The sequence below is a fragment of the Pithys albifrons genome, chromosome 3, assembly GCF_047495875.1.
Source record: "Pithys albifrons albifrons isolate INPA30051 chromosome 3, PitAlb_v1, whole genome shotgun sequence".
In the NCBI taxonomy this organism is placed as follows: Eukaryota; Metazoa; Chordata; class Aves; order Passeriformes; family Thamnophilidae; genus Pithys; species Pithys albifrons.
In genome coordinates this window covers 12,837,969-12,862,887 of record NC_092460.1, presented here as the reverse complement: position 1 = coordinate 12,862,887, position 24,919 = coordinate 12,837,969, and the positions used below count along the sequence as shown (strand labels likewise).

The window sequence follows — 24,919 nt, the reverse complement described above, 5'->3', positions numbered from 1 at the left end:
TATAAAAGAGACGTGGGATCTTAGACTGGCAAAAATAGTCTTGTAAAGAAAAAAATGGTGAAGCTTACTGGGCAACTTCAGGCTGTGTGGCACTGCCCTGGAGCATGAGAGGGTGTGCTCTCTCTGCTCTTAAAATCAAAATATTACTCCGAGTAGCAGAGTCCTTTGGCATTGGAGTCCTCCTGTTTGCTACATGGAGCAGTTACAATCTGGAGCCTCTGGATTTCAACATGAGCAAGTAACTCTGCATGAAAAACAGCATTATATGTGAACATGGCTTGTTTTTTTTCCATTAATTCAAGTTAGTTTCATATGTACAATCATGGCTATTTTAGGAGTTTCAATGTAAAACAACCCCTTTTAATCAGGAGATAAAAGAAAGGTTACAGGTGGACCTTGCAGCAAGGTCAGAACATCCTGGTGGGATCTGCCTCTCCCTGTGAGACTTCTCTGAATTGTGCATGCAGGCTCAGCACGAGCCCCTGATGTTTCCTGCAGCAGCAGGAAGGTTCCCTTGGTTTTCAATTCCAGCTTCTTCCAGCCAGAATTTTATCTGGGAGCTGAAAGCAACTTGAATGATGAGCCAATAGAAAAGAAAAACCCAGGCTATCAGGGATGGCAGGCAGGGTGAAACTGGGACTTGGGCTTTTTCCCAGAGCTATTAGAAACTGCATTTGATTTCATCATCTATTTTGAGTTTTCCTGCAGTTTTATGTCAGGAATTATTAGCCGTGTTCTGACCTGTTGCTGCAGTGCTTGGAGCTGTGCTTGGCATGGCCCAAGGCAGCATTCCCTGAAACACTCTTACCTCATTCCAGGGACAGCAGGAGAGGAAGGAAGCCTATATTAGGGTTACTTTAGAAATGGCTTGATTCTCCAAAAGCTTCTGTTATTGCTCACAATTAAACATGTTGTTAATTACCTCATCTCTGACGGGGTTACTCGTTAAGTGCAGGTGCTACTTCAAGATAGAGACCCATATTCTGTAGTTTCTTCTCGTCCTGTCAAACCTAAACCTATTTGGCAACAGGTTGTTTTCTTCAGGCATTATTATTGTGATAAAATTCTGCAACTATTCCATGCTTTTACCTTGAAATCTCATTTATTACCTCCTGACAGCAAAGGCTTTATTTTTAAAATTCTCCTTTGCAACTAAAGGCAAACTGCTCTTTAAAATACAAACACTGCTGAGATTCATCAAAAAGTAATGAATTATTTAAATTAAAAGAAAACCTGAAGTGATTGCTCATTCTCTGATAACAAAACAGGAAACAAATGACTGTCATCATTTGGAACATGATGTTTGAAAGAACATTTAACTGGCTTGTGAGGTCTCCCATATTCTCTGACAGTGTTTCGTTGATGGGATTGTCATTAACCACCCTGTAGTTCAGGATGCTCTGAGCTTTGCAGCTTGAGTAGGTGTTCAATCTCACTGTTAAGAATGAAGGGAAAAAAGGAACATATTTATGATGCTACTCCCCTCTGGGATGCAGATTTCAGTCAGTACTTGGGCATCAATGGGAAATCAATCCCCTGGGTTTTGATAGGAACACTCAAGGAAGCAAACTGAACTGTGGCTACAAACATCAGCAGCCCTGATGGGCATCATTTGTAACAGATCTGTTGTCTGTGGGCTGCAGGAAAGGCCATGGGCAGACAGATCAGCAATATATACATTTGGTTTAATGAGAGAACCTTCAGGGTGCTCGATTGTTATTCCTGTTGTAGATGGAGCAACTTGGATGTTGCAGCTCTTCCAGCTCAGCCATTGCATTGAAGCTCTAACCTGTCACCTGAACGGTTTCCCTGTGGTTTGGTACCATTAAGAAGTCTGTGAAATATAATTAGGAAAGCTGCAAAAAGAGAAAGAGTGCTGTGTGTGTTTCTTTACCCACACAAGCCTCTGAAGCTGTAACACATCACTCCCAACTGACCTGTTAGTCAGACCAGGGTAACCAGGAGCAAGCATAGGAAGTGGCCAAGGTGATTTGGGGCTGCAATGGAGCATTTCTAAAAATGCATATTTGGGTTGCTTTTCCCCTTTTTACCACTCTTTGAGCAGCAGATTGAAAAATTAAAGCATCTGCTGGTGTTTCTCCTAAGAGCTTGTGCTCCCAGCCCCAGGATGGATCCTCCCAGGTAGAGCAGTGCAGGGTGACCAGGTCCCTTTGGCCTCCAGGGCTCAGGCGTGGAGGTGAGATCCTGGATGGGCATCTGAACACACAACCCACCTCAAATAGAACTTCTGACCATCACATTTCCAACTAACCCCTCCCATTTCCACTCTAAATGTCCTCCACATGCATTTTAGGCAACTGGGATTTTTCCTGTATATTCAGACATGTTCAATGAGACAGAATAGTGAAATTCCATGAGAAGCTTCCTAGCTGAGGTGTAAAATGATGTTTCTCAGGTGACAACATATTTAAAAAAAAACAACAACAAACCCAAACCAATCCTAAATATCTTTTAGGAGGATCAGACTGAAAATAGCTGCCTAATTTTTCAGTGTTCCTCAGACTTGAAACAATTTTACACCTTTTGAGTTATTCTGCTGTTTGACAAGATTCTAAAAGCTCATGGAAGTGCCAGTTAAAGTCAATTTATTCTGAGAGTTATTTTCTACAGTCATGGGAGAATCTCACAACAGCTGCATAACAGTGTACACAAAATATATACAGAGAATACAGAAAGGGAAGGCACAGAGTTAGAGAAAACCTTGGAATCTAATGATATTCCTTAGGTGCACAACACTAATTTTATTCTTAGCATTATGGAAAAAATCGATGTCAACACACAACAGGTTTTGCCCAAGGTCTCTGCTTTATTTGGGTACAGCACCAGCCAAGCTCATTTCATGATAATATTTTGTTTTATCCTTTTCACTCATTTCTTGGTCCTGTCGATATACCATGTATAGAGCTGGATCATCACAAAGAATGGCTCAGCCTTTCAGAGTGAGTTATTTCTGCACTGTCCACATGCTTCATAAACCTCAGTTATTTTGTTTTCAGTGTATGCCACCACCCCATCTTACTGACATAAGGATACACACTGAGACTGAAATGAGAGGCCTTCAGTCTTGTTGGGATTTTCAGTCTGAAATTGGGCTTTTTTAAACTGTGTTTTTTTGAGTTGTTCAAGATGTGGCTTCCATTCACCTTAACTGCAAGAGTGAGTGCTCAGTAACTTTGCACTTCACTTTGGACACCCATTGAAGGAGGATAACCCAGTTAATCAACATTCTCAAAGGTTGGTTTAAGTCATTAATGGGCATAATGTCATGTAGAAACTTTATAGCAGAGACATGAAAAGAATGTAATTCTCCAGAGTCGTGTTCTGTTGGCTTCACTGCAGCACATCCCTCTTCTCTCTTCTTTATCCTTCATTCATTCCATGAGCTACAGTCATGGCAACAAAGGAGCCAAGAGATCCTCCAGACATCAGGATCCTCAGTTTGAGCAGCTCAGTTCATCTCCCCGGGCAGAGAGAAGAATCCTCATGTAAATAAAGGTTGTGCCCTAGACCTATACACAAGAAGGCAAATTAAGGTCACCCCGTCTGACTTAATACCAGGGTATTGCCAGCTTTGGAGAGCTGGATTTTGCAAATTAGAACTCTGTGGGTTTAGGAAAAAATATTCCTGTTTATTCTCTTTTGTGGGATTGTTTGTTATCAGCAGGCCCCAGCTGAGACTTCTGCATGTGAGCTCATGGTGTGAGCCAGGAGAGCTGTTAATGAAGTGTGGGAAAGCCTGGAGTGGAGATCAGACAGACAGCTCTGCTGCTTCCTGCCCACCCAGAAAATGAGAAGTGGAGACACTCACAGCCTCTCCCTGTCACGCCTCCTTTCTTCTTGAAGAAAGCAGGCAGTGCCATACAGTTGAGGCTTGGTTACAGCACCCTCTCCCTTTGGAAACAGAGCTCCATTCCATGGGTTTGGTGAACAGCAAAGGAGTGGGAGCAGCAGCTGTGCTGTTGTGGTCAGTGCTGGGCCTGGCATGGCCAGGGAATGGCTGTAAAGGGGTGCAAAAATGTGAGCACAGTGCATGTAAAGGTTCTGTCCTTTAGGCATTTGGATTTTCTAAATATTAGGGTACAATAAAGGTTTAATGCTTTAATTTTAATCTCATTCTAGCATGCCAACTTCTTATATGAGAAAAAATACTAAGAAAGACTTAGTTGAACCTCTAGGAGCTGATAGAAACTATAAAATATTTTCAGTCCCCAAGTCTATGAATGCACACTGCTGAACTGACTTAATTGTCAGGAACCAAAGGGTTTTCAAGCCACAAAGTTCATAAAGCATGAACAGGGTGTTCTCTGACATGGGTCCTTTCCTCTGGAGTTTGCTCCTGCTAGGAGTGTATGGAGCTATGTCTCCTTTCAGAGTAGTCCTCCTTCTGTGCTGTCCTGTCACCTGCTGCTGCTCCAGGTTTGCAGCTTGCTGGCAGTGTTCTCTTTGTCCTTCAGAATTTCATTGTTCTGCACAACTGTGCTATGTTCATTCCATGCGTTTGGAAAATGTAACAACTAGTCTAAGCCAGACATTGCAGATTGAACACTCTCTGAAATAACTGGCAATGTTTTAGTGGCTGTAAACCAGATGGATGGCACCTGCACTTGGGAGTGGTGACTAAATGAGCCAGTCTGTATCCACTACAAATTTTAATGAGAACAACTTCCCCTAAGGTACAGTTTGGGAATGACTAGGACTGGTGTGACATAGACCAAAACACAATTTGTACATTGCCAAATTCTCCAGCCACAAGTGAGTGCTGCAATCTGATGCTAAATATCAAATGTCTATCAGCTGTTGGGGCAAGGATATGGAGAACTGACCTGAAATTGTGGCAAAAATACACCAGAGTTAGTCCAGCTCTCATGTTTTTCCAGCTACTGAAATCTTCCTGTGATTTCTAGATTTATTTCTCTATTTCTCACTTTGTTGATTAGTTTTTGCCATTTCAGAAACCTGAAACTGAAGTGTTAATGGTGATCACAAATTAACCATCACTGGTCCTGTGAGTACACAACTCAAAAGAAGCCATGCCGATTCTATTATTCCGTTCAGCAATCAAAATTCCTTTCTCCTTCCTATTTGCACATCAGCCCTAAGTTCTGATGGAATTTCCAGTGCAGCAGTATGGCTGTGTCCTGTGGTGTCATATAGTGCAATGATATGGCTCTTCAATCTAATTCAACTTCTATAGAATATGGGAATGTTTGCTTGCAGAACAGGTTTCTCACAAACTATTTGCCACTTCTTAGGTTGAGTCACTGTCAGATATCATGATGTTTTGGAGGAGACTTACTTTCTTTGAAGGAAATAATATCCCTTGTGGCCAGAATTTTATCTGGTTTTCTGTCTGGGTACACAGGTCCTCCAGAGGAATGTGTTCTCTCTTGAGAGTACAGCTCTCCTTTGCCCCCATTTCCATGAGAACTTGCTGTTCATGGAAGAACCAGCCTTGTGTGGAGCTGGTGTGTGCCACCAGAACTGGCTGCTGCTTATCTGAGTGCTGCTCCATGCCCTGCAGCAGCACAGTGTGGGGAAGGGGACAGGGGAAGGATCCACGTGCTGATCCACTTTCCCAGCTTTTGTCTGTGCCTCAGCACACCGTACATTTTCAGCTGACCTCTGCTACTTGCAGCTTTTGGGAGCTTCTCATCTTGTTAAAGAGCCTGTCTGTCAAGAGCCTTTCTCTGTGCAGTTTTTCCTTACCAAGTGGTGAAACTCTGGGATGTAACCAGCTGTGTCTTATTCAGTATGACAGGAATGAAACCATTCCAGCCACTGATGTAAATCAAATGTGATCTTAATGTTATTTCTAAACAGAAACATTCCACAACTCCAGAGACCAAGGTCTCACTTGATCACATGTAAAACAAACACATCCCCTTCATATATTTCCAAGTATTTGATTGCTGTTACTGGTTCATGAAGTCATTACTTGTGTTCTCTGTTTTTCGTCTTTTCCTACTGCACAGTCATTGCCTCTGGTTATCAGTCAGGGTCTTGGTACTTCTCTGCAAAGCACTTGGATTGCTCTGCTTTAAAAGCAAGTCTTACAGAGATAATTTCTCCCAGGAAACCAGGAGCATTGGATTGAAAATAATACTTCAGCACTGCAGATGTGGGTTCTCCGCATCATTCTCATGACAAAACCAGGAGTTCAAAGGCTACATTCACCTCCAGTGAGAACACACCCAGGCTGGTCAAATAAAACAAACTGCTTGGTTGGAGTACTTTTAAAGTTAAAAAAAAAAGTCTATTAATGTTCTGGGATTGTTGTGAGAAGATTCTGTGTCAGCCGAGGCTTCCGTTTTCTTCTCTCTGACTTAGAATTAAGTGTTTCCAATACTTTAGGATATAATGTTACCATAATTATATCGCAAAGCCACTGACTTGTCAAACTCTACAGAACTTTCATTTGTTAATTGAACAGTGACCAGAACCATGGCTTTGTGCCTGATTGGAACCACTAAGTATTGCTAAAAACCTCCTTCCCCTGGATAAGTTATCCCTTTTCTTTCCCCAGATTAATTCATATCTTATCTATGAATAGCACATTTTGTCTTTAGAATATATATTCTCACTAAATTTTTTAATTGGAATAAAAAAACTATCAAATGGGAATGAGATAAATGCAGATGCTTCTATTTAGGTTGCAATTACACCTCATAGTGCTAATAAAGCCATTAAAGAATTTATACTGGCTGAGGTTCTTCTCCAGAAATTTTGGCTCACTTTCTATTTCAATTAGGTTGAACCTGTAAAGACCAGAGATTTATACCCCTGGGAAGGAGAAGGGAATTTCACCTAAGGCATATTTTTCTATTAAGGCTGTGATTTGTGAAATCTTTCCCAGACTCTATTAACCTGCAGCGTTGCCTGTGTAAATTCACAGCCAGCATCAGCATAAAGGTGATTTCTCCCTGACCTTTTCTAAGCACTCTGTGTTTCTGTCCCCAGGTGTGGGTGGATGCTGGCACACAGATATTCTTCTCCTATGCCATCTGCCTGGGGTGCCTGACCGCCCTGGGGAGTTACAACAACTACAACAATAACTGCTACAGGTAATTCCTTCCTCGCTTTTGCTCTGCATTTCTTTTCAGTGCTGGGAGTGGCCACACACTGAACTTCACTGGGAATTACTTGACCTTTAGCTCTTTGCAGGAATAGTCATAAGCACATGTAGTGTTTTTGGAGGACAGAGATCTATAATGATTCTTACAGTTGCTTCAGAGGATATCCCTTCCAAAATTTGGTGTTTTCCTCCCTTTTGATCACACCTGACCCTTGTGCAGCCACAACCCCTCAGTACACACAGGGCTACACAATGGTATGAAAAAATACAGAATTTCACATATGTATATGCATGTGGGTGTGTTATATGATCTGCTTTAAAAAATATCCCACTCAAAACCTGGTATTTAAACTCACCTGAGCTAGGTCTACACTCTTGTCACTTGTCCCCATAGTTTGCTGGCCCCAGAGCCCAGAAGGAAAGGGCAGCATTTCAGGGCTTATCTCTGTAGAAATCAGTGAGGAAATTAATTGCTAATGGATTCAGGAGGTTTCAGGCTTTCCTGAATCGTTGTCAAAGGGATATGAGTCGCACAAATCCTCATTCCATGTTACTGGCATGGGCAGGAATGTGAGCATTACTTTTTCTTCTGGCATCAGCAGTTAGTGAATTAATTTTCCTACTCTTCCTACAAGGCAGTAAAGGACACTTTGTACTGAGTCCATTATGGTCTCCACGCAGAGAATTAAATTTTCATTATTCTGTACAGGAAATAATGCAGTCCAAAAGCAAAAGAACCCCAAACACACCACCCCTTAAAGCCCCCAAAGTATAAGTATTTAAATTCTAAATTACAGTGTTACTTGGAGAGTTCAGAAGACACTTTTAGGAAATGCCTCCATCTTTCCATGCTTTAGCAACAATTTGCTCTTCTGTCAGAGAAACACAGACCTGTTGGACTCTCCAGACACAGAGAGGGGTGGAAGGGGATGGGAATCCTCCAAACCACAGAGACAGGAATGTATCCACCAGCTGAGTCTGCAGAGCCATCCAGCCACAGTTAAGGGCATTTCCACATCTAAATATGTGAAGTAACTTTGCAGCCACAAAGTTACTCTTTGCTTGGCTTTGGCAGCCAAAATTCCAAAGGTTTTGCTGCAGAAAGTGGTGCAAATCCCCTATAACCTTCAGAGCTGCTTAAGGATAATGATGGTCCTACAGAGCAGCTGGTAATGAACATTGTCCCCAATCAGCACAAGCAATGCTTTAACAAAAGCACCACTGCTTTTCTCCCCTATTTAATCTCATTTTTATTTCTTTCTAGTTGCATCCCATCTTGAACCTATTGTGTCACTGCCTCAAGGAGTGCAGTAATCTTTTTCCTAGGTTCGTTTTTGGAACTGATTACAAAAAGCAGGAGTTCTGATGTGTGAGCAGAGCTTATGTAATTTTCCTTCCTCCCCTCTGACCCTGAGAGCAAGGACTGTAAAGCACAGCCCCAGGTCTCCTCTAAACTCCTGAGCAAGAATGGCTTTTACTGAATCCAATCTTCACAACTCTTCTCACAAACTGTTCCCCAAATTTCCCAAATAAGAGATAGATTTTTAATGTGTCCTGACATAAGATTCCTAAGAAATCTGAGGAAAGGAGGAGAACAGCAGTTAAGTGCAGGTCACTGCTGAGTTGAACAGGGCAGGGCATACAAAGCAGCTATGCTGTGAAAAGCAGAATTAAATATGTATTCTAAATATTCCTTAAAAAAATAATTAAAATCAAGCTATGGATTCACCTCCTGCATTCCCTGCAGTGCATTGTCTGATCAGAAAACCAACTTTTTGCACTCTGTTCTAATTATTTTTCCTAAGCAAAAGTTGCAGGGCAAATAATGACATGAGGTATTTTAGTGGAAGATGGGAAATTTAAGTGAATTTAAGATTTAAATATTGTAAATGAATGGTAAACAAGTCACTTAGTGTCTCTGAATAGGAAATTAATTTTAATTGTCGTTCCTTAACTTTCATTGTAACACTTAAATACAGCTCCTCCCTGGATTTACCACAGTTTATATCAAAAGTAACTCTTATGCAAAGGGCTCTGTGTGTTCAGAGAAGCTCCTGAAGGAAGACAGAATGAATTTTTAGCAGTGTCCTGCCTGTCAGGAGGGGAGAGGAGAAGTGATGCATGTCTTGAATTATTCAGGTGATTGGCAAGGATTTCGTTGGGAAGAATGTGAAGTTTTCATAAAAATTTGAAGTTTTCCTTTCATTTAAAATCAGTTTGGCCTTCATTCAGGCTCTGATGCCTTTCTACCAAGGGTGGTTATAAAAAAATCATCTTGTCCTTCCTATGGTTCTTGAGCATTTGTGTTTTAAAGTTTATTGGTTTCACAACCAGCAGATCCACATGCCCCTCTCAGTTTTCCTTCCCAAAGCAGGAAAAAAAAAAGACTAAAGTGCAGGTTACACATATCTGTCCACAGGGAAAAGCAAACAGAGCTGAGGGGTTAGTAGAATTCCTGCAAAGACGAAGGAAGGATGGAAATCAAAAATAGAGATGATAGGACTGGAAACACTTCTGGAATTCCAGAGAACTGTATTTGGTCTGTCACTGTCTCACTGAGGGATGGAAATGATTCAGCTGGAGTTGTGTTATGTGAAAAGAACAGGCACCTCCCTGACCGGAGGGGATGAAAATCCCTTCAGGTTCCCTTTTGCCCATTTCCTTGGAGAAATCTGTACCTACCCTGTAGAGTTTTTGTGCTGTGGTTTGTGGGACTTCCCTGTGAGTGGAGAAAGAGCTGTGAGCCTCTTGTTCAGTGGGATAGTCCAGCTCAAACCACTTGGGGTCTGCCCTTGGACCTTCCTTCGAGAGGGAGCAGCACACACTGCCTGAGGCTCTGAAGGTGCACAGGGAGGGATGTGTCTCCACCTCCAGCCTTTATCTCATGCTTAGGAACCAGCAGTCTCAAGCACCATCATTCATCAGAAAAATGTTTGGACTGCATTTGAAGCCTGGAAATTATCTAAAATAAATCTTATCTGCAGAAAACAGGCTGTGCCAAGTGGAGGCGTCATATGGCTGGTGACCAGCCAGCTCCAGCCCACCGAAGCACTATCACTGTTCTTCCCCCCACAGGATTAAAAAATCCATCTTTCTGACCTCTCTTATTGACAGGGTTTCATCACACTCAGTTTTAATTTCTCATCAGTTTCTGAGGTGAGAGAGGCTGAAGTCAGAATCCCTCCAGAGCTACTTCAGAGCTGAAATGTGCTGAGAAGGTCAGGAAAATGGTGGTTGGCTTTATTTTGTTTCCCTGTAAAGCAAAAAGAACTCTGTGCTCCTGGTTCCTTTCTTTTAGATTCTATTAAATTGCTATTTTTCAAAGGTCCTGGCTGGGAATAACTGCAGAAAGCAATTTCATATGAAAGGCAAATAAATAACAGGATAGAATTCTGACTATTTTCAGAAAGTATTTTAAGGGACCTGTTTACCCCCAACAATAAACAGTGTTATAGGGAGTTCAAGCAAGACAGAAGTGTGAGCCTCACAGGACTGGTCCATATCTGAATATTAATCCACAAATGAAAATATTCACTTTTTCATTTCTGGCACATTTTAGTAGTTTGTAGATAATGTGATAAATTTTGTTACTCTAAAATCATTACGTAAACATAAAACCTTCTCAAAATAATGGTTTAAATTAACCATAGCCAAGGTGATGAGAGACAGTCAAAGCCCAGAGGCCATAGCTGAGCTGATCTCTCACTTTGCAGCACAAAAATGTTAAGCTGCTCCCCTGCCAGCTGGAACGTGTGTGTCTGATGCTCAGGGAAGTCTGAGCTGGTGTCAGGAAGAGCTTTGGAGAGATGTGGGAGGCAGTGTGGGGCTTGGTAGTGAAGGAACCAGGTGCTGAAACTGGTCACATCCCTTCATAAACTGTTGAAATGAGGTTACAGGATAGAAACACTGTATGAAACCAGCCACAAAATAGAGAGATTAGTGAAAAAAGTTTCTCAGGAATGTATGCCAGGCCTTTAAAGTATGAATTGTCTCTGATTCTCAAAAAGTCCCTACAAATCTGTGACAAAGATATGAACCATTATTGAAGCTGTGGATTCAGAGCCTGTTAGATTTTATAAGGTCCTTTCTTCTCATTGACACAAAAACTTGCTTCAGATTTGTAGCAGGATGGGAATAAACCAGACTAAGGGATGGGCTTGAGACAGCTACAGGCTTGCCTTGTGTTTCACTGGGTTAGAATCCTACTTTATTTACAGACCTCTGGGTTAGATGATTACTTTCTCAAGTACACAGCAGTCTCTCATGGCAAAGTCTTAGAAGACTGACTGTCATGATAGATCATTCCTGCCCCATCATCCGTCATGGCCAAAGTGCTGCCTGAGTGCAGGATGAACCACCACATTCCACTGAGCTCTGGGCAAAATCACACTCTTCTGCAGGAGTATCTTCCCCCCCTTTTTAAAGGGATTTACTGCTTGGAGATTTGCAGTGTGGGGAAAGAAACACTTCTTCACCTTGGCCTTGGCATTGTCATAGTTTGATGTGTAGGATACGTTTGTCTGAGAGGTCACTGGCCCTGCACTGTCTTGGTCTTTTCAGACATGCAAGACTTCCTAGACTAGATAGAATTCTTTTCACTCCCACAGCTTCTTAAAAAAGGTTCTAAACCAAACTGGAGTTGTATTTGGATCTGGCCATAGGATTTTTTTCTAGGAAACAGATGATACTATTTTTATATAGTTTATAAATATGTTCATATCCTCTGGAATATATTATTGCTGCTACTACTCTGGGGTTCTTAACACCAATCTTGTAATAGTTTGACCTGTTTTCTAAAGATTCCATTGGAAAACAGCAAGCAAGTTTCAGCTTTGCCATTCCACCAGTTAAAACACAAGGCAGAGTGTTCTGATGGGATCCTCCTGCACATGTTTATTCCTGGCTGGTGTCTCCCATTCCCAATATGAGCTGGGCTTTTACTCTTAATGAGCAATCTGTTCATTCCTGCAGCCTGGGGTTCTGCTGGTCCTGTGGCTCAGGATGTGAAGGAAACCCCTGCTCTGGAGATCAACTGCAGTGTTTTTTATTTATATTTTCAGAGACTGCATCATGCTCTGCTGCTTGAACAGTGGCACAAGCTTTGTTGCTGGTTTTGCTATCTTTTCAGTTCTTGGATTTATGGCTTATGAACAAGGCGTGCCCATTGCAGAAGTTGCAGAATCAGGTAAGTTCCAAAAGGAGTTTCCTGAGTTAACCAAAAATGCTCCGAGGTTGGAGTCAGAGTTCTTAGTCTGTGCCATGGCTTGGGGATAAGGTGACTCATTAGAATAACTGCTGTAAGGAGACTTTTGGGCTATTTTTTATGGTCAGCCATATTAATGTTACTGTGCATAGCACCAAATTCATGAAGTCAAGGAGCTCCTGTCACACAAACTTACTCCAGCTGACCCTCCAGGAGATTGTTTACCTCAGTTGTGAGTGTTACATCCTCATCCTCGTCCACCTTCCATTTTCTTTCAATGAGGCAGATTGAAATCCAGGTATTTTATCCTTCTGGAAAAAAAAATAAAAAGGCTATGAAAGAAAAAAAGCTGTAGCTATTAAGGTAATGAGAAACGAGCTTTTAGGGGAAGTCTTTGGAAGTTCTCTGAGGTCTTGTTTGATGTACACTCTGTAGATACAGATTTCCAACAGCCAGACTGCCAATGCCCTATGCTAATGCCAGTGAGTTTGTCTCTCCCAGGAACATACACTGAGACACTCTGTTTATTAAACATAAAATTCTAGTTTGGAGTCCAGAAGGGTTCAAAGGCCCAGTTCTACAAGAAATTCACCATCTACATTCATCATTGAAGTTGGACATCCAGTAGAGGTTAATTGCTGTTTAACACCTTGGTGGGTGTAACATCTTTAAGCATCAGTTAAAACTCAGCAGAAGAAAAAGAACAGAGGGCTGACAAAAAAGAAAAAACAACAAAAAAACAAAAAACAAACAACCAAAAAACCCCCAAACTAGTTTAATGCTGAGCTGTTGAGGAGAAGAAATGACTCTCATGGAGTTAGTCCAAGTTAGCACAAAAACTGCAAAACAATTAGAGCTTCACTAATACTCTCATGGAAAATATTTCTCTTTTCCTGAAGCCCTCAAGACAACTGGCTTATATTATTTTAGAAACTGTACATAGGAAAACGAAAAGGTTAAAAGACAAAAGTAACTCTGGAAATTATAGGAGTTTGTAACTACTGTGGTAAATGAAAAAGTAGTCGTGTGTTAATAGGTCTTCAGTGAAATTATTGCAGCAGGAGCACAGAGGTGCTCCTCTGTCTGCCTGGGGCACTGCCCTTGAGCCCCTGCCCAGGGCTGGCTGAATTCACTGAGAGCAGGTGAAAAATGGGCACAGGCAAATAAAAATAAGAAGAGAAAAATATGAACTAGGTGAGATGGTATCTTAGCAGCTCTGAGAAGTTAACACTACTGTTGCACAAATGTTCTATTTTTATGAGTTCTGTAAATATGCAGCTGATGAATTGATGTTACACAGCAGCAGCAGCACTCAAAAGCACAGAGCAGAGTGGGAACCAACCAGTAGGTATTTGCCTTGCACCAGGCATGGCTCCCAAAATTCAGCTCTTCCCATGGACTGTGTCCTGCACAAGGGGTCAGACACAGTCCTGTCTTAGGGAAAAATAAAGGTTCCGGGATATGTTAGTAAGTTATATAAGGCAATCACAGGACCACAGGCTGTGCTTTATCCAGGGATGTTCGTGTTGCTGCACATCCACCCAAAAGAGGGAGAACATAAAGCCCCATGAAGTCTCAGCAGAAGTTCCCCTTCAAACATTTGTGCAGGATGCAGGCAGAGTTACTTGTCAAACAAGTCTCCATCACTGAATAGACTCATCACCAAATGTTCGGGCTCTGAGAGAGAAAAAGTTTGCTAAGGTTCTCAGTCTTATTTCTCTCATCTTCCATAAAAGAAGAATCAAGTTGTGTGATGGGATGACCCTCAGCAGCAGCTGAGCATCCACACTGCTGGTCACTCACTCACCTCCATTCCCAGTGGGATGGGGAAGGGAACAGGAAAAGAGGGAAAACTGGTGGCTCTGGACACAACAGTTTAATTTAAAGTCATGCTGTGGAAACCCTGGACAGCAACAGCCCCAGTGCTGGTGCCAGCAATTCTGTGCCACCCACAGCCCTGCACAGGCTGCTCTGCAGGACCTGAGCTCCATCCCACACCAATGAACCATTTCCTTGCTTCTCTTCCTTTGCAGGACCAGGACTTGCATTTATAGCTTACCCTAAAGCTGTTACCATGATGCCTCTTTCTCCACTGTGGGCAGCCCTGTTCTTCATGATGCTCATATTCCTTGGATTAGATAGTCAGGTAGGAAACAAATGCTATTTGAATGTTCTGTCAGACACTCTCAGTTGTGAGAGGCTGGAGATTCCTTCATGATTAACTATGAAGGCTGGCTCAGCTGCTCTCCAGCTTTCATTATTAACATGGAAATCAGTTGGAACTTAAACAGGGGTGATTAAAATTCACTATTTAGTAAAATACCAGTGTGTCTTTGCTCATTTTTAAAGCACTGAAACTGAATATCAGATAGTGATGATGTAATTTTCTATGGTGTATTTTTACTGCAAGATACCATAGTGAGAAATGTGTAGTCATATCCTGCAGCAAAGGGTCAGCATAGAATTTGTCCTTCCTATGGACTGTAAAATTGCCAAAGCTGTTTGAAGAAAAATGTCAAGTGGCTGGAATTTTCAGGATGCAGCTCAGCTCTTGGCATGATTGGGTTCAGAAAGTTTATCCATATATACCTTAGAATAAAGCTCACCAGTGCTTATTGTGCATGACATTTCCAATCACTAAACTTAATGTTTTAGTAACTGCTCTTTTTCCTGATCTAACAGCTGTTTAAAGGTCTTTTTGGTTTCCTTGTTTGTTTGTTTTGTTTTGTTTTAATTGGGCAATTCCTGAATTCTACTCCTGAATAGTCCAATGAAACAGACTTTATATTATATTGTCTACTTTTGGGCATTAGTTTGGTTCCTATTTTAGAGACTTTGCTCCAGGGCCCTGGCTCAGGAGCTCAGGCCTCTTGCTTTCTGCTGATGTTTGAAGGCAGTGAGTGTGTTCCTGCCCTCCTTCATTAGTAGTACCTGGCTTGGGCACTCAACAGCTTTGTGGAACTTCTCTCTTCTGGTAAATGGAGAGAACTTTTCCAAAAACCTGTTCCTTCAGCAGTGCTTGGAGGTTCATGGAACTGTGTGCCACTCCTTTGAGTGACAAAAGATGCAGGATTCTTAATGACATGATCCTGTGAATGGTTTGTACATTATTTAATTCCTATTCAAGCTATGTTTGGAAGATTTAATTTTTATTTAATCCATCTGCTGCAGGGCAAATGCATTCTGAGATAGTGCTAGTTTATTTAACTGTTTGGATTTGGTGGTGAACTGGAAATCTATAACTTTGGGGGGTTTATTCTGAAAAATTGTTCCTCTTGGTTTGAGCTTCTGCTCATCAAGTGTCCTCAGGGATCATCCACTCCCTACAATGAAAACATAGAAGGATATTTGAAGTGTTTGGTAGCAAACCCAAGTCTTGGCAGCAGAGGAGACCCAGATTTCATTTGTCCTGCCCTGCCATTTGTTGCAGTTCGTGTGTGTGGAGAGCATTGTGACAGCAGTTGTGGACATGTACCCAAAGGTGTTTCGCAGGGGCTACAGGAGGGAGCTGCTCATTCTTGGCCTCTCCATCGTGTCCTACTTCCTTGGCCTGATAATGTTAACTGAGGTAAGAGGTGCCTTGTTGCAGAGAGAAGGAAATGAGATTCTGTTTATAATCACAACAGGTAAAAAGCAAAAATACTTGTCACGAACAAATTTCCCTGTCAGGAATGTGACTACAATACTGGAGAAATGGTTCTCAGCTCCTGTGTAACATCTGAAATGTAAAATGTATCCTCAGTGTTCCAGCTGAGCTTAGGCAATAACAAGACACAGAACCAAGACTTTGCATCTTCATGTGCAATAATCTGGACATCAGAAGCAGCAGTGCATGTCTACAGCTTCATGTGCCAACACATGAAATTAAGAGCAGGGAGGTGGGAGAGCATCTAGGAAAAAGTCAAAACTCCACATTTACTTCCTTAAAGCAAGGGCATAGGGGAAAAAAAGGAAGAAAAACCCAAACAAAAAAACCCACCAAAAATCTTTCACAATAAGAAATGAATATTTTTTGTTCAAAAAGGAACCAACCTGAGTAGGAAGATTGCCAGGAAGCCAACAGATTGACTGTGTAATTGAAGCATGTTTGCTATGAAATATTCTCACTGGTGTCAACACAACATTTTTTCCCTTTTTCTGACTTCCAGGGTGGAATGTATGTCTTTCAGCTGTTTGACTCCTACGCAGCCAGTGGCATGTGCCTTCTCTTTGTTGCCATCTTTGAGTGTGTCTGCATAGGTTGGGTGTATGGTGAGTTCCTGAAGTCCTGCCCTCTTCCCTTCTTAGAGAAGCTGTTTGCATGAAAGCAAAGTGCAAGCCTTGTACTCCTATGGAGTGGAGCCCTCCACATTCCCATGCCCTGCTAAAAGTCAGGAATGCCTTGCTTTCCACTCTAAAAAACAAAGATAGTGGTTTAGATGTTTATTTTCTCCCCCTTGGTCCTAGCCAGGAGCAACCTCCACCTTCCCTCACCATGGAAGTCTTTTGCTGCCCTGGAGAGCAGGGGTGGCTCTAAGCCTTATTCTCTCAGGAGTGCTCTGTTCAGGGTTGGTTCCCTTCCAGTGTACAGACTTCACAGATAAACTCAGGGCAAGACTTCATCCCTCATTAACATAGAAGGGTGTCCCCAGCTCTGCTGTTTCTGTCTGCCAGCAAAGCCCAGGGAAAACCCTGCAGTGCTGGGAATGCTCATGGTTTACACCCTCGAGCAGGGTTTGCACACAAAGGAAGGACAATTTCACTTGGTAAAACAACATATAAACTGGCAGATCATGTGCCCAGCTGTCCAGGGATTCACACAGGAGCTTGTAACATAGAAATATGTATTTATTATATATAGAGCCTTTAGCTGGGGCTGCTCATGTTGTTCCTGACAAGCCCTTTCTGTTTGACATTTCGCCCACTCCTGCCTGCTCTTCATGTTGGTCACACTCAGGTGTGGGCAGCAGCCTGTGCCAGGAGCATGGAGCAGATGGCAGGGAGGTGTGTCAGGGAAAAGCAGCAGCTTCAGTGCCACAGCTCTGTCTATGGCTTTCTCTTCACTGTTGTAAATGCTGGCTTGTATCACCTCTTACATATATCTTCTACATCTGCTCTTCTGTTGGGTTTTTGGGGGCAGGCAGCAATCGCTTTTATGAGAACATTGAAGATATGATTGGGTACAAACCCCTGTCACTGATCAAGTGGTGCTGGATGGTCCTAACTCCAGGTATTTGTGCAGTAAGTACAGAATATCCAAATGATTTGGTTTAGACATAAAAGGGGTGTGTGTGTGTGTGTGTACATGTTTTTTATAATTCTACTGCTGATAATAGTTGAGAAAAATGCCTATTGATTTGTAGCATAAAAAGCACTCTGTAGGATCTGTAAAAATTGCTAAATGTCCTGTGAATTGTGAGAAGTCTTAGTATGCACAATCATAGGGAAAAAATAATCCCAGGGCCCAAATGATCATTTGCCAGTACAACAGAGGTGTTTTTCCCTGCATCGTTAGTACACCTTGGGTACTAACACATAGCTTGAACTTCTCCAGACTTGTGTTGGTTCCCTTGCTGCTCCAGCCTCTTTTCTCCTCTCTCCTTGGGTAAGTAGACATTTTTTAAAGGAGACAGGACATTTTTCATTCTAGCAAAAGTAGAAGAGGCCCAAAGCCAAGCCCATGTGCTGGAAGGGGAGGGAACTTGCCTTAGCACAAGTACTGGTGGCAGCACTGATGATCTGTGGCTGCATAACAGGGCAAAGTTACCAGAGCAGCATGATCCAATTGCCCATAAACTTGATCCACAAGTCCTGAGGATTGGATCCTGAAACCTTCCAGTTGTTCAATACACAAATGATAAGCAACTGCAAAACCATGAGTGCTGGGGCACCTGAAGATCCAGGTTTCCTTGGGCTCTGCCAGTTCATTTGCAATCTTGGAAAAACTTCTGACTCATTTTTACCAACTCTGAAATGAACTTTATACCACTTGTTCTTGTACTCTCACCACTTTGGAGCAGAGTATGTGGTAGCCTTTCTATATTTCATAAATATAACTAGTCCAAATTGCTTGATTAGACTCCTGTCAAATTCAGACACATCTCTTGGAGCTTTTGGGAGGATGAAAGCTGACCTGCAGAATTGCAGATACACACAGTGGATTAAGGCAACTTTGAAATTTGTGGCTTTCCTTTTTCATGGTGACAGGTTGGAGAGAATGCAGCTTGTGTTACTTAATCACAGCTGCTTCACAGTAGCAAAACTTAATCTTTCCTGCCCAGGTGCTGTTTGCCATCAAAGTGCAGGTCTTATTGTCATCGAGAGGTAAATAGGATTTAAACTTGAAAGGTTGTTCATTCCTTGGGGAGCTACTGAGATGTGCTATTTAAGCTGTACATAAAAGGAGTTGTTGCTGGTGCATTTTTTGTCTGAGTGAAGAGCTTTCCCTCCTCAGGGAGCCTGGCCTTGCCTAAACACTCAGTCACTGCCTCCTTACACAGGCAGGGCTTTCTCACATCAAATACCACTAATGATATCTCTGCTTGTTTCAGGGAATCTTCATCTTTTTCCTGGTGAAATACAAGCCTCTGAAATACAACAATGTGTATATATACCCTGACTGGGGCTATGGCATAGGGTGGATGATGGCACTCTCCTCCATGGTCTGTATCCCCCTGTGGATCTGCATTAAGCTGTGGAAGACAGAAGGCACTTTCATGGAGGTGAGATCCATTTTTAGATTAATGCTGCTAAAGAAAGGACTGGGAAGGGAGTGTGAATCCTCACATGCATGAGAGTAGGAACTGTTTAATCAAAGCAGCAATGCTCTCAGTCAGGGCTGGAAAGAGGGATCTGAACTTTTCTCTGTTTTATTCTGAAATGCTGTTGGGCTTTTTTTGCCTTCACTGCCTTGAGCCTGGGGTAAACCCAACAAAACTACAGCTTAAAGGTGCTCTGTCTCAGATCATCTTGTAGCTTAAAATGTCTGTAACATCAGCTAAATCCCTCGAGAAGGTTTGTTACCAGCCGTTACCTCAGGTCAGCTGCCTTCTTTCCATGGCTTTGGTGAGTAATGTTTGTGGTGCCAGGATTTTCCTCCAGGGCCTGGGTAGCAAACACTCACCTGTGTTTTGTGGACAGTTTTCCTGATCACAGTTCTCTGAATGAGAAATACAGCTAAACAGAAATAGGCAGTGCAATTTACTGAAATTTGGTATCAGGTTAGCTCAGCTTTAGGCTGAAGTTAAGATTATTAAATGTATTACCTTTAAACTGGAAAGGTTGTTTATTTCTGTGGGAACTCCAAAGAAAAACAGTGAAGATGGCAATAATGGAAGAAAGAAGAATATAAACTTTATTCAGCCATTTGGGATATCTCATATGACAGAAAAGCCTAGTTATATCCATACTGCAATGACTCCACTTAGCTGGATACACAAGGCCTGGAGACTACCTAGGAAATCTTTACTGTGGCTGTATAAACAAAAAATCAATTCTCCACAATATAGTTTTCTTAGCATGTCAGAAAAAGGAAGTTTGCACAAATCTAAATATTAAATATTTTCCTAAAGCATCACCCTCACCTGTCTCTGCAAATAAACAGCCTTTAAAGTGTGTAGTCTGCAGCACTGCAGGCAGGTCATTACCTTGTATGTACAAGGATGACAAGAGGGTTTTTTAATCCCAGTTGGGATCTCCTTGCAAGCCAAGTTCCTGCAACACCTCTGCTCCCCAGGCTGTGAGCAGCAATCTTGCTATGGGTGTTATTGATAGAAAAGAGAATGTTCTTACATCAATATGTATATTTTTCTTTTTTTTCTTTATCGTTGCTTAAAACTAGGGTGTCTCTTGTTCAGTTACTTTTTCCAGTGGGCATGAGAAGTAAAACATATAATACTGAGTGCCATGATCTAGCAAATGGACTGGAGTTGGAACAAGGGTTGGACTTGATGATCTTGGAGGTCTTTTCCAACCCAATCCATTCTATGATTCTAATAGGCTTTGTGTTGAGTTTCTTCTAAGTCAGCGTGAAATGTCCATTTGAGTTTAGCTTTGCCTTTTCTCCAGCCTTTGGTCTGGAGTGATTTCTCCAGAATTGTGCAGCATGTAAGTCTGTGGCTGTGACTCTACCAGGGCAAGAGAAGCAGCCATTCCAGAGAAAAGGCTTTTATAAACAACCTGTCTATGAGATAGTGTCTGTGACCAAGAAAAACACAATGACTTCCATTTTCTCCAATTTTCTAGAAATTCAGGAAGTTGGTCACCCCCAGCTCGGACCTGAAAATGAGAGGAAAGCTTGGAGCAGGAGCCTACATTGCAGCAATAAATGACTGCGATGCCAAACTCAAAGGAGACGGCGCCATTTCCACCATCACAGAAAAGGAGACACATTTCTGAAAGGACTTTGGGGTTTTGTTTTATTTTTTTGTATAAATAAAGAAATAAATTCACTTAATTATAGAGGCTGGCTTGTTTTGCACAAAATTTTATTAACCAGTTAATTTTAAAGTGAAAATTGTATACTTGTTTAAAAGTGATTTTTTAAAATTACTCTATAAGTAATGATTATGTAAAAGAAAAAGAAATAGTATTATATGGTCTGTTAGTGATGACTTCTTGTAATATGGTGATTTCAGTAAATGTCTTTTTTAGCAGTTAGAGGGACCTGTATAATGTGCTGTAAAACTTTTCTACTTTGATTTCTGGCAGGTGTTAATGTTGTATAGATCTCTGCATTCTAACCTGTAAGCATTTCAGGCCATTTCAGCTTTCCATGTATGTATATAAAGGGCACCAGACTGTCCTGTTACTTGTTTCAGAAGGAATGCTGAGGGGAGGGATGTGGGATGACCTGTAGCTGCTGTTGCATCTTGTCTGTCTGTCTGTAGGCAGGACCCAGTGGGAACCTTCCCAGCTGAAGGCAGTGGCTTTGGCTGCTGCTTCCTGTGATCCAGGGCTGAGTCCTGCCCCTGACAAGGCTCTTCTTTAGAGCCAGTTTGGTGACCCCAGAACCACCTCAACTGTTCCTGTTGCCTTCCCTCCACCTCCCATTGGCTTCAGCAGGTCTAAAAACATGGTGGGATGGGCCCACTTCTGAGTCACTGTTTTTCTGTAGATTGGATAGAGTTTATTTCTGAAGGGCTCTGGATTTTGCTGCTCTTGGAGGTCAATGGTCTCCAAGAGGATGTGCACTACTTCAGGAGACCCCCAAACCTTGTCATGTTCTTTAGTGTCTGGGTGGCCAGTACTTCATTTTGTCTTGTCCTTCTCATCCCCTGGAGTGAAACGTGTTTATGTTTGTACAACACCAGATCAAGGTTACTTTATAAACCTGCTGATGTTCTGAAGAAAAAGGAGCAGATCTTGTACTCTGCATATGGTGGCCTCTGTCTCTCACTTTATTTGCCTCCTCATTCCCCTCAACAGAAATCAAGGATCCTGCAGTGACAATGTGTAGCACTACACAGCTTTTCTCATGGCACATGGTGGGATAGTTTGGGGGTGTTGTGGATCCTTGTGGGTCCCCTCTAACTCAGGATATTCTGTGTTTTGTCTTCAAGGTACTTTCTAGATGGCCTCAGATTAGGCACTGATTCTTCTACCCTGAATGGTATTGAGGTTTGCACTGAAGTCAGAGTAGGAGTTTGTCTGGTGCAAGGTTGAAGTGGTGGTCCTTTACCTCTGCAGGATTTCCAGGGTCATTTATATGTGGTGCAGATGAAGGAATTAAGACAGAGATGGTGTGATTCCTCTGTGTCACAAAGTGAGCAGTATTGGGTTTGTCATATCAGGCCTTTTTATTCCACCAGGGGTCTGAACTGACTCCCTCTGATTTAAAGTGCCTTTGTATGTGAATCCAATTCCAGGTGGTTGTTCCATGAGGTGAGCAGATGCCCCAGTGTCAAAACCTCTATCTTGGGTTGTTGTTTTTTTCCTGACAATGTTCCAAACAATATTATTTGTTCTTGACAATTTTCTTGTCCTGTTTTTGTTATTTAATGGCTTGATGAGAAACCTGTGGAGGAATACTGTCCTACGCTGCACAGTATTTGGGGACAGAGACAAGCAAAAGCCTAAGACAGCCCTGAAGAAATGTCATAAAATCTGCTGTCTTTCTGCAACTCAATATCACCAAAGCTCAGATACCAAAACCTGGAGTTGTTAGAAACAGAAGTGGCTGCTGGCCTTCTCCCCAGGAAACATTTCCCTAGGAGTCACTAAGTGGATCTTAATATTGGATAGAACTGAACATGCAAGTCAGCATTTCTTTGGGACCTTTCTGATACCTCTTTAAAAAGAATTCTCATAGAATTGCTTTGTCTCAAGTCACATCATTAAATATAATAGATCTGTTTAAGTTTATCTTATTCATAGGGGGAATTTGTGTGGCAAGGTGGAAGTCTAAGTGAGAACTTCTCTACCACAATTCTGCTTCAAATACTGTAAGTGCTGCTTGCCTTTGCATGTCTCCATTGTGAGGAGCTCAGGATAGGACATTGGGAAGGAACCTGCCTGTAGGAAGGCACAGAACCACCATCTCACGCCTGATGGCCTCCCTCAGAGGGAGTCTGCAGCTTGGCATCCAGAGCTAGAGGGCACCAATGAAAATTCCAGCCCCATGGGAAAATAATACTGGAAGAGAAATGCTCCTAGAATTGAAACCATAGATGAGTTACATACAATGGAACAACTGAAAGCTACGTATTGACATTGAAAAAATACCCACTCCAAAACCTAGAAATTTACATTTTTAGAAGTTCTAATGAGTCATAAATATTTTTGGTCCAGTGTCCCTTCCTGGTCTTTCTCTCCACCCAGCAGAGTTGCAGAACAATGGCCCCAAAGCCACATATGGGGCTTGGAGTGGATCCTGTTCCCTCTCAGAGCAAACATGAAGATATTTTCTTACCACTGAAGAATGTATAAAAATAGAGATGCACCTTAGGTTATGCCTGGCCTTGGTTTCTGTGGGATTGCCTTCAGCAATCAGGACTCCTGAGGAACGTTTCCAGCCCCTGTGGCAGGAGGTGCAGTCCCACCACTCACCTGGCCACCCACGGACACAAAGGGAAGCCCCACCCAAGCCAAGGGTGCCCCTGGAAGGAGGACAAACATCACTGTAGCAGAGCCCCTGCCTTGTGCACTGTAGCTGCTCCATGTTCTCCCAAGTGCTGGATTCATCCCAAACCCTCCACTTTGCCTGGAAGATGCTTCCTGTTCTGCTGCTATGAACCATTTCACCTGTGGCTTTATACACATACATGTGGCTTGGGGTGGTCTAGAGCATTTCACAGTGTTACTGATGTGCTGTGCTTGTACATGTGTGTGCTTAATACCTGACTTGTTTAACACTTTACTGATTTTTAAAAAATAAATATTTTTCTTTTGTGGGGAGGGATGGGGGAGGGTGAATTTCCTAATAGTATTTGTGTTTTGTTTGGGGGTTTTTTTGAAACAATATGAGGGGGAAAATGTAAAAATCCCAACTATATCATGATGATTTTTTTATGCAGTAGAAACAATACTGCCCTTTTCTGAAATATCTGCAGTATTATTAAAAAGAATACAATAAAAATGAACAACCACTAAGGTTTATGTAACATTTTACAAAAAGAGAGACTCTGTTTGGTTTTGGAGGGCACAAGATTTCGTCTACTTACGTGTTTTCAAATATTAAAGGAAATGGGCAAACCCCATTCTGCGTATTTTAGTTTATATTGATGGACTTTATATGACACTACCCTAATGCATTAAATAATCACAACTACCCTTTTAGGGCAGATAAATATTCCTTGATTCTAAATGGGGAACTGAGAAACAAGGAAAGATTTAGCAACTTTTTTAAGCTCATCCAGCAAATCTGTGGCTGAAAGAAACTGAAGTCCTGATCTCACAACTTCACATCACTGTTATTTGATAGAAATTTGATATTTTAAATTCATATTGCTGCCCCTTTTCTGCCCCTGCCCCATCCCTCCCCATTTGGGGCTGGTCTTACTGGGCCCTCTGTGGCACTGGCAGAGTTGAAGCCATGCAGAAAGTGGCTGCAGGAACTGCTTGAGATCAAACCGCCCAACACAAGGCTGTGGTTGTCTTTCAGCGCCTCCAGGTCCCTGCCCGGCCAGACAGATGCTGCTGCTGGGGGAGACACTGCAGGGAGGGGAACGGCATCTTCCAGCTGCTCTAGACATGACACTGCATTAAAATCACCTGCCAGCCCTGGCCTCGCTCACAGGCCAATGCTCTGTCCCTTTGATGATCCTCTGTGCTATGATTTTATGCTTTTATACTCTCCTGTATGCCTGCAGCACTCTGTTCAACTCTGGGGCCTCCAGCATAAGAACGATGTGGAGCTGTTGGAGCAAGCCTGGAGGAGGCCACGAAGGTGACGAGAGGGCTGGAGCCCCTCTGCTCTGGAGCCAGGCTGGGAGAGCTGGGGGGCTTCACCTGGAGAAAAGAAGGTCCCACAGACCTGAGAGCCCCTTCCAGTGCCTAAAGGGGCTCCAGGAGAACTGGAAAGGGACTGGGGACAAGGGATGGAGGGACAGGACAAGGGGGAATGGCTTCCCAGTGCCAGAGGGCAGGGTTAAATGGGGTATTGGGAACAAATTCTTCCCTGTGAGGGTGGGCAGGCCCTGGCACAG

The 24,919-nt window shown here is 42.4% G+C and overlaps 1 protein-coding gene across 2 annotated transcripts in view; it reads left to right on the top strand.

Annotated features, from left to right (window-relative positions):
* LOC139669771 (sodium- and chloride-dependent GABA transporter 3) overlaps positions 1–23,971 on the top strand; it is a 96,568-nt gene extending 72,597 nt beyond the window's left edge. For both annotated transcript variants that reach the window (XM_071550485.1, XM_071550486.1), the window contains exons 8-15: positions 6,979–7,082; positions 12,154–12,278; positions 14,330–14,442; positions 15,727–15,864; positions 16,445–16,547; positions 17,416–17,516; positions 18,827–18,997; positions 20,520–23,971. In XM_071550485.1, coding sequence (XP_071406586.1) covers positions 6,979–7,082; positions 12,154–12,278; positions 14,330–14,442; positions 15,727–15,864; positions 16,445–16,547; positions 17,416–17,516; positions 18,827–18,997; positions 20,520–20,672 — 1,008 coding nt within the window. In that variant the 3' untranslated portion in view covers positions 20,673–23,971. The remainder of the gene's footprint in view (positions 1–6,978; positions 7,083–12,153; positions 12,279–14,329; positions 14,443–15,726; positions 15,865–16,444; positions 16,548–17,415; positions 17,517–18,826; positions 18,998–20,519) is intronic.
* Positions 23,972–24,919: the final 948 nt, after the last annotated feature.